This window comes from Etheostoma spectabile, chromosome 19 (assembly GCF_008692095.1).
Source record: "Etheostoma spectabile isolate EspeVRDwgs_2016 chromosome 19, UIUC_Espe_1.0, whole genome shotgun sequence".
NCBI classification, from domain to species: Eukaryota; Metazoa; Chordata; class Actinopteri; order Perciformes; family Percidae; genus Etheostoma; species Etheostoma spectabile.
The window spans coordinates 6,052,716-6,062,618 of NC_045751.1; the positions used below are offsets into that span (position 1 = coordinate 6,052,716).

The 9,903-nt window shown below is 40.7% G+C and overlaps 1 protein-coding gene across 1 annotated transcript in view; it reads left to right on the top strand.

The window, feature by feature from the left end:
* Window positions 1-9,618, top strand: part of cldn7a (claudin 7a) — a gene marked incomplete at its 5' end in the record, with an annotated part of 10,821 nt that extends 1,203 nt beyond the window's left edge. Inside the window, 3 exon segments of the mRNA XM_032544736.1 lie at window positions 4,308-4,472; window positions 6,305-6,389; window positions 8,439-9,618. Of these exon segments, the coding sequence (XP_032400627.1) occupies window positions 4,308-4,472; window positions 6,305-6,389; window positions 8,439-8,607 (419 nt within the window). The 3' untranslated portion in view covers window positions 8,608-9,618.
* Between the last annotated feature and the right edge of the window lie 285 nt (window positions 9,619-9,903).

Genomic DNA, 9,903 nt, shown 5'->3' on the forward strand with positions numbered 1-9,903 from the left:
CCCCCCCCCCCCCATCACTATTTATTTCTTGAAGTATTCCTGAGAATCCTCACCCACACATTGTCACATTCTGGGAAACCCTCCCAGCCCACCTTACCTCCTAACATTCCAAACCAAGCACTCTCACTTTTAGTACGATAGATAATGCCTTATCCAAATTTCAAGAGCTAATTCTATAATCCAGCTTCGAGAAAGACAGTTGTTTGAATAGGCATATATGAACTCAAAGCTGTATATTTTGTCACTTTGGCCGTGCTTTTGTGAAAATATATACCCCTGTTGAAAAAATGCACAACTTTGTAACTTGTGTTCCCTGGGTAGGCCAATATCAGGGCGACTGAGAACGTTGTAAAAACTTTCTGTCCTCTCTTTCGCCACCATGAAATAGAAACCACATTGCAAACGTCGCAACAGTTGTTGCATATTACTAAAGATGTTGCCAAAATAATAAGCTTTGAACCTTGATGAGAAGGGGGACCATGGTAACCGCAGTGCTGCAGCACAGACATCTGAACAATCTGTTGTACTGTACACTGTGACACATACACACACAATGGCTTCAGGACTTTCCCCATGCTGGCATGCACATTAATTTATAGCAAACTGGGAGCTAAAGGTTTGGGATAGCAGCACCTGCCCTTCAGTGACAAGAGACCTGCAGACCTTTGGCCTCATTTGATGACATACAGAATTTACGGACTTCAAGCTCTCAGAAAACAGTAAGGCTTTGCTTTTGAAGCCAATTACAACCAAAAGCTAGGAAAGCATGGTCGGAGGAACAGAGAAAAAGGAAACAGCAGACTAACTGAAGTTTTTACGATGTTTCCAAATGTCTATTCCAAAGCTGTAGGGGGAGCTCTATAGAGAAACCTGCGAGCAAAAAGCACCGCTTTAAAGGTACCATGACATGGTGCTCTTTGGAGGCTTTTATATAGACCTTAGTGGCCCCCTAAAAATTCAGCCTTGGTGCAGAATTACAGCCACTAGAGCCTGTCCCACAATAAACTTTCCTTAGTATGTGCAATTTTTGAGTCTGTAGCTTTTGAGGAGGAGAGGGGGGGGGGGGGGGGGGGGGGGGGGAAGGTGACCTCATAAGGGGCAAGATTCCAGATCGGCCCACCTTAGCTTTCATTTTCTCAAAGGCAGAGCAGGATACCCAGGGCTTGGTTTACACCTATCGTCCTTTCTAGCCAAAGGGGGACCATAGGCAGGCAGGGGGAACTCACATTAATGTTAAAAAACCTCATAAAGTGACATTTTCATGCCATAGGACCTTTTACCAAATTTAGCGCAAAAAATGTCCATTGCAAAGAATCTGCTTCTTTTTTGCCGGCTCAGCCATGACGATAGTGTGGAAAACTCCATTGCTACCTTGTTCTTATAGCTAGCCAGTTCCTTAATGGGGGTGTGTAGGCCTGTGTGTGCAATGCCTAAAGCAATTCGTTACATCACAAGACCTGATATCACGAGATACTTCCTTGCCATGCGAAAGTTGCAAGGGTGGTTTTTCCGCTCACAGGCGCTAGGGGAGAGCGAGACAACCACCGCTGAACTGAAAAAAGTCATATAACCATTCCAATGACTTCAAAGCTTTAAAAACAAAGAATGTCTCTGCTGATATATCTGATATAATCTTTTGTTTAGAGATGCAATTTACAGCTACTGTATTGTGTGTTCTGTAGTATATACAGTAGGCTTACTGCTGAGATGGTTTACTAACCTGGCAACCAGTCTTGGGGCCACAAAGGCCCTTTTTCATCGGTCTGTGATCATAAGATAAAATATGCACATTTGTTATGGAAGGAGTTTGACTTCCAAAAATATCACTAGAAAAAGAAAGGAAGAGTTCATATGTAAAAACAGATAGGACATTTTGAAAAATGAACAAACACCAGTTTGATTAATATTCTGTTGAGTGCATAATAATAATAATAATAATAATAATAATAATAATAACAATAATACTAATAAAGAGATATCTTGTTAAAACAAACCAACACCAGTTTGATTGATATTCCCAGCACAAAAAAGCCTCCTTTGTGTAAAAGGCCCTATTTGAAGAAAAAAAAAATAGATTGTGCAAATTGCTAAATAAATGTGTGTTTTTTTTTTACAAATGACTGCTAACGCATTAATCAGGACCCAAAGCTCATTATTCCCCCCAGGGCACCCTGCTGGGCTGTGGAGTAGAGCTGAAGATCTTTGCCCGAACCCGAATTTCTATCATTTTACACGGGCTCGGGCCGGGCTCGGGCGTGCGTTGGGTTGCACGGTACATGAGGGGTCAGGTGATGCGTTTCAATTGGTGCAAAAATGGATGCTGAGGAGGTGAAACGGAGGCCTCTGGAGATTACGCTTTGGAAAGAAAGCAAAGTCTGATAACTTACGTTAGTCATGGATAAATTATGTCAAAAGATGTATGTATGGACTCATTGTTGACAAAAGGAAAAGAGCTGCGTGCACCTTTGAACAATGTCATGCTGTAAATGGGTTTGGGCTTTTAAGAAAAAGCTGTCAATCAAAATGTACCTGTCAGCCGAATCCTGCCCGGCTCGGGCCTTATTAGAGCTCTACTGTGGAGTAGCCTCCCTGTGGAATCATGATTGGAAACAATAATATGTTACTCAATAGTACAGTTGTGTATATGACTAGCTTTATATAAAGTAAGTCAACTTATATTTGTTAACCAATGTTGTAGCAATGTAACCTTTACTTGAGAAAAGCTACAGAAGGCTCTACTACCGTGAAGTATTCTAAATACTGTATCCATCCTGTTATCAAGTAGTACTGGCCACTGAAAATAACCAAAGAACCTCAAATATATTTTTTGTAATTTAACATAACATATTTGGCAGCACTAGGGGCAGAGTGAAGAGATGTTGTTACCATCAACGGGAGCTACATGGACTATTTTTTAAGCCCTTTGTTTTATTAAAAAAATGGCTTAAAATCTGTACATCATTTGGGAAAAAGATATGATAGTTGCCACAAAAAAAATGGAAAATTGAATCCTGTAGAGCCTTCATTCTGTTTTGTATCAAATTGTTCTCCAACTGTCTTAATCATTCTGAAACCAGAATGAGGATGACTAAAAGAGGCAAGACATGTCTGATGTTACTATTTTTCAGTTAGGCTACATAACATAGGTAGGGAAGGAATATGGAGTAAACAGCATTACTAATCTTGGATCTCAAAAACTAAATGGCAATATTTCTCCACTAATTGAACTTTTGCTCCATTGATTTGCCTTTCCAGTTAGAGAGCTTGAAGGGAAGTGACACAAAGTTGACATTATTTTAAAATCTTAGACGGTTTGGGGCTTTTTGAGAAAACACTCGGGGCCGGGGCCTCAGAAGCCACACCTCCGCTCCGGCCCTGGCGCACCACCTAACTTTTGGTATCTTAAATCTGTGTAACGAATGTACTGCAAAGTAATCATAACCAAACCAGTATCTCCTGCGTCCCTTTTTTCTGGACAGTAAATGGCAGCAGACGTGCTAAATTTGTGAAGCCGCTGCAAAGCTGCCATAGACGGCTCAGTAGCAACAATAACAGCAGTGTGATGTAGCTCCCAGTCAGGAGACTGTGCATCCTGTATCTCTCTTTCTCTGCATTTACTATATAATCCACCCTATTGTTTCCCATGTAGCAGTATTTTATGGAGTTAACCCCCCCCCCCCCAACCCCCCTACTATCCCTCTTCCCCTCACCATCCTTCCCTCTGTCTCTCTCCACCCACCCATCCCTCCCTCGCTGCTGGAGGGTTTTGTTTGTTTGGGCAGGGTAGTGATGGGATGGCTTAGACTGGCACAGACTGGTTCTAGGTGGACAGAGAAGGAAAGACAAAGGGGGAGACTCACCCTGTGATAGGTTTATAGGGTGAGAGGGGGGGGGGGGCACTGACAGATGAGGATCCTAACAGTGGTGTTTCAGCAACAGATGGGGAGGGAAAGAGTGAAAAAGGAAAGAGTGTGGTGTTTCTCTGTGTGCTGGTGTGTGTTCATGTGTATCCCATGGTTTCTCTTCCAGGAAAAGCTCACATACAAATGTCCTGACAGGCTAATGTGAGTGTAATTCACAACCTCTGGACACACACAAAAAGCCTGGCTGATGGGTCAAGGCTTGTTTTTGTTTTTCAAGTCTCTCTTCATCATTTATCAGTTGGTGCTTCCACATTGGACTTGACGCGCTCCCACCATCCACAAAAACAAAATGGCCTTGTATTCACCGCCTCCCCGTACGGAGACCGACACACCTTTCCTCATACATAATTGTTTTCCTTGTCTCTGTCTGCCCCCCCCCCCCAGGTTCGCTCCAGGCCACTCGTGCCTTGATGATAGTTGGCATCATCGTGTCCGTCGCAGGTCTGGGTGTGGCCTGTATGGGAATGAAGTGCACCACCTGTGGAGGGAGCGAAAAAGTGCGCAAGTCCCGCATCGCCATGACAGGAGGCATCATCCTACTCGTGGGAGGTGAGGATGCCATAAATTGTTAATGACAAGCAAGCACTATAAGGGGAAGTTGATTACATATAGATGGATGACAAATGAAAGGGAAAACCAACATTAAGGTGTTGTTCCACCACAAGCTGCAAGCACAGCTTCTGTGTGTGGAACTCTAGAGGAGGGATAGACAGCGTCCTTCGTCCTGTCTAACACATCAGTCCAACATTTCCGGGTCTTTAATTGGATGGAGACCATAGACTGTATATAAAGATGGACAACGCGCCTCAACTTCCTCCCACTGTACAAAGGGGAAGCCAAAATATACTGGATACGGGCGCTGGCGTCTTGTAATTTTGGGGCCGAAGTCTGCACAGTAGTTATTTTCATCGTTGGTAAATCTGTTTGTTTTTTTAAATTAATTTATTAGTTGTTTGGTCTCTAAAATGCCAAAAAAGGGTGAAAAAAGTTGATTTTTCCAAAACCCAAGATGACGTCTTCAAATGTCTTGTTTTATCCACAACTCAAAGATATTGAGATTACTGCCTCAAAAAAAAGATTACTCAAGCTGATTAATCCACTATCAAAATAGTTATAGTTGACTACTAGTCAATTTATTGACTAATCTTTGTAGCTCTAATATAAAAAAAAACACCAACTTAATGTAAGCCTATGATGGATCTACGGTGGAGGGCTTCCACCAAATTCTTTGGGATAAATCAACTGGGAACCATGAATGTCTATAGCAGATGTAGTGCCAGTCTAGTTTGGCATTGCCAGACCTTTCTCCACCCTCGTGACTTTTATTTTTTTATTTTTTTTATTCACTCAAGGAGCTGCTGATTAAATAACCACTGAACTTTTCCCCCTCAATTCTGGAACTCCAGTGGAGAAAGGTCCACAACGTTCTGCTTCCAGGATTGGTCCGTTCCTGCCGGAAATTCAGCAAGATGTCCCTTTTTACAGCCAAATGTCCGTCACCTTCCTCTTTCTTTGTGTTGGAATTCTAAACTCTGGTGCACCGACTGACAGTTTGCCATCTAGAACCACACCGCTAAGTTTGTACTAAAACAACAACAACTTCCGCTGAGAAAAAAACAAACAGAAAATTGAGATATGAACAGCAGAGGATTATCTCTTTGGAACAATCTATGAGCATCACTTCAGTCAACATTTACATTATTATTATTCAAAAAAGATTCAAATCGAATCAACAATGACTTTGAAGACTTCGGTTAAGAGATCCTATAGTAATGCATCCCATTATGTACCCTATTTTATCTTTTTTTTTCCCTCTAATTTCTACTGCTGCTTAGTGAAACTAGTGTTACTTAGAGTTGTGGTATCTTCATAAGAATTTTCTTGGCTTCTTACCTCCCCTGCATTTTTGAATAAGATGTGAATAAAATAATCTCTGGCGTGTGGCTCTGGTGAAATGACTCCTCGCTGACCATGCCACTGTATTGGACCAATGAAAATCCATTTTATTGACAATGGGACCTACAATGAATACAGACCTGGTTACATAACATTTCATCAGAACTTGCTTCATCCTCACATTCTTGCCTAGATCTTACGTACATCATACAGTAGGTAGGAGGACGTTTGATCCCTAGTCCAAAAAGCTGTCCTCCCACTCCTGTGCTGAAGGATTGAAGAGGTCCGGTACTCCTGGCACTGATTCTGACATAAGAGGTCTAACTGGCTCTGAAGAGAACAGAAACACTAAACACTAATTGTGCTGGAGTCAATAGGTTGCCGCCTGGTGCCTATAAAGAGGGTAAAAGCATGTCTACCTCTCAGGTTTTGATGATGTGCTGATGGACTGATTGATCTTTGTTGTTGGCTTTCTCTCCTCTCAGGGCTGTGTGCCATCGTAGCGTGCTCCTGGTTCGCTCACAATGTGATCCGGGCTTTCTATAATCCCTACACTCCAGTCAACACCAAGTAGGTAACCCCTGAAAAACACAGTGTGTTCAAGTACTGTAATTAAAAGAATAGTTTGACATTTTGGGATATTTGCTCATTCGCTTGCTTGCCAAGAGTTAGATGAGACGATGGATTCCACTCTCATATCTGTCAGTTAAATATGAAGCTACAGCCAGAATGGTTAGCTTAGCTTGGCTTTAGAAGAAAACAGGGGTAACAGCTAACCTGGCTAGCACCTCGAAAGCTCATCATTTACCCTGCTATACACGCTTTTTTTAATTAAAAAAAAAGCCGAAGTGTAATTACAACATGTGACATTACGGCTATGTGCCGGACTATTTCTTGGCCCGGCGCAGTGACAGAGCTAGCCTACCTGCTTCCCTATGTTTCCAGTCTTCATGCTATGCTAAGCTGTAGCTTTATGTTTACCAGTCAGATTGGTACTAATATCTAATTACTGGAAAAAGTCAAGATGTGTATTTCCCAAAATGTCAAACAATGCATCTAAGTACTACTACTACTACTACTACTACTACTATTATTATTATTATTATTATTATTATTATTATTATTACTACTACTACTACTACTACTACTACTACTACTACTACTACTATTATTATTATTACTACTGCTACTACTACTACTACTACTACTACCACTACTACTACTTAACATATTATTTTAAAGCAAGGGTCTATTTTGTTTGGACTTTAACTTCTAATCTGCACTTTTGACTCCATTAAAGCTACAGTTATTGTAACTTTGCATATTAAGACTATAAATAACTAAATAAACATGAATTTCTACACGTTAACAACCATACAGTAGAACAAATGAGCTCCATTTTTAACTGCTGCCTACACATTGATGAATCATCACTTAAATCACATATTATACACCAAGAATAGTATACAGTAATTCTGCATATTTCATACTTTGTACACAACTGTTATTTAAAATGAATAAATTTGATATACCGGTAATTGTATTGCTGCCTAAATTAAAACAGTGTAACTTCTGATCAAAGAAATAACAAATTTTTCATAGTCATACCTGGTCTGGCATGACCAGAAGCTTATGGAGGGTAAGCTTAGCCAATGTTATCAAACTAATATTTGCTGGTTTTATGAATCCCCAATCACAGAAATGACACTTTTGTCCACAATGTCTGCTATTGAGCAGTAGTCTCACTTTAAGTAACAGACCTGAGTAGGGGTGCAAGATATATCACCTCAATATCATTATCGCAATATGTCAAAAGTGTCTCAATAAGTATGCAATATTTAGTTCATTTTGTAGAGCGCTGCGTCCCGTCCGTCGGCTGTGTGACTTAGTCGTGTTCGATTTAGAGCCCGCTTGAAATATATATAATGATAATGATCTATAATGATCTCGACGTTTCATTGGCCAGTTACCATGCCACTTGCTCATATTAGTGCACGGGTCCGTTACGTGACAAACCCTATGTAGCGTACTACGTGTGTGCATGTTTCAACAGAGTGACAGTGTAAGTGAAGAAATAGATATAGACAACAAAATGGAACGAATCAGAAAAGCAAAAGAAAAGGTGTGTCCTATTCTCTTTTATTTATTTATTTATTTATTTAAAACTGTACGACCAGTCCTGTTCTGTAGACATGGTCGTTATTTATTTATTCATGTGGTACCAGTCCAATATGATCCGTTGAAATAAACCTTGTGTTGTAAGAAAACTTCTTTAATTTGTTATGAATCTATTTTAATGGGTTTTCCCGTAACTTTTGTAATTTTACATGTTTAAAAATTATCAAATTTTTTATCTATTGCGATATTCATAATCAATATCGCAATATCACATTTTGTCGATATCATGACACCCTAGACCTGAGTACATCTTTCACCATCGCCGGTTTGAATGTTTGTAAAGATTCAGAAAGCGATGAGATGGACATGTGTGTAGCATGTAGTCTTGTGTGTAGCAGCACGATGGATAAATCTATTTAGCCGGAAGTTCAATTTGTCACTGGAAAAATCCAAACCTTTTTATTTTGAAATAATTGCTCAACACCATCTTTTGTTTCCCAGGTTTGAGTTTGGCGCTGCCATCTTCATCGCCTGGGGCGGCTCCCTCCTAGACGTCCTGGGTGGAGCCATGTTGGCTGCATCTTGTCCACGAAAGAAACAGGCGTCTAAGTACCCGTCCATGGGCACTTCCCGCTCTGGTCCGCCGAGCAGCACTAAAGAATATGTCTGAGAACCTCCCCCCCTCCCCCCCCTACAGCTTTGGACTCCAACAGAAGCTTAGCCACCCCTCACTCCCCTCATCGAAGAGTAAAACTGAAGGTGTATGGGGAGTTGTGAATCATAGAGGCAAAGAATTACTGAAATGGGACTTTTTCTATTTTCTTCAGGCAGACCTTCGATAACCCCATGATTATCATGCACTCAGAATTGTTTCATGAATGATGTCTCTCACCCCGACCACACATTCCGCGATTGTTTACAAGTGACCTTCACAAATCCATTATAATTAGATCCCCTGACTTAATAGACAAGCCCTCGGGGCGTAACCTCGCGAATTGCAGCCTAAATGGTGGGTTTTAGCCAACAATCGCACCTTCTCGTTAGAACCAGCGTTCTATTAGCGTTTGCCATGTAATTGAAAGTAATCAATTCCAGTTCGGTGTCTAGGCTGCGACTCATGGGCGCCGTACAACAGAGACACAGGGTGACAAAACAGTGTTTTATACAAACCGTCGGCGGTTTTAAAATAGACCCTACGATGAGCAGGGTGCGACTTCACACACAGGGCTGAGTGTGTAGGGTGGCCGAATCACACAGGCCTTTTACTACAACACTCAGTACAGGCCCTGCAGCTTTTCGTACCAGTCTGTTACAAACCCTGCTCAGATATGAAATATTTTCTTAAGTAGTCACTGTGCCGTTATCACTCTAACAGCTTCCATATCAGCCACTATGATATTAAACTGCCTCTATTTATTTTGACAAACGTAGGATGAGGTTTTGGCTTCTGTGTAGGTTTATATAATAGGTAGATCACTCTGGCCCAGTTTGAGCATTCAGAGATTATAAAGTCAGATTTTGTATTAAGATGAACAGTGTCAGCTGTTTTTTTTTGTCATAGTTTTATAAAAAAAAATGTTTTTCCTCATTTAGCAAATAATGGTGTAATGAAAAAATGAGTGAAAGGACATTTGTATATATGTCCAACAGTACCTTAATAAAAGATATTGCAACGTTGTTAATTGCGTGGTGGTCATAGCTGATTATATGGTATTTTTTTCTACACTGATAAAACATTGAACTGGTATTTATTTTTGCAAAACTAAATGCGCCACATGACGTTCTCCAAACTCTCCATACAATCAACATCATTACTCAAAATAAACTGTAAAATTGTCATTTAAGGGAGCAGAAAGAAAAAAAACATTATTAATAAAGTTTCTAGTGACTTTCAGTGTAGTAGCGCACAGCCCTTTTGAAAAAGAGAAAGAATTGCAAATTCACAGATTCTGGGTTTTTAAATGAG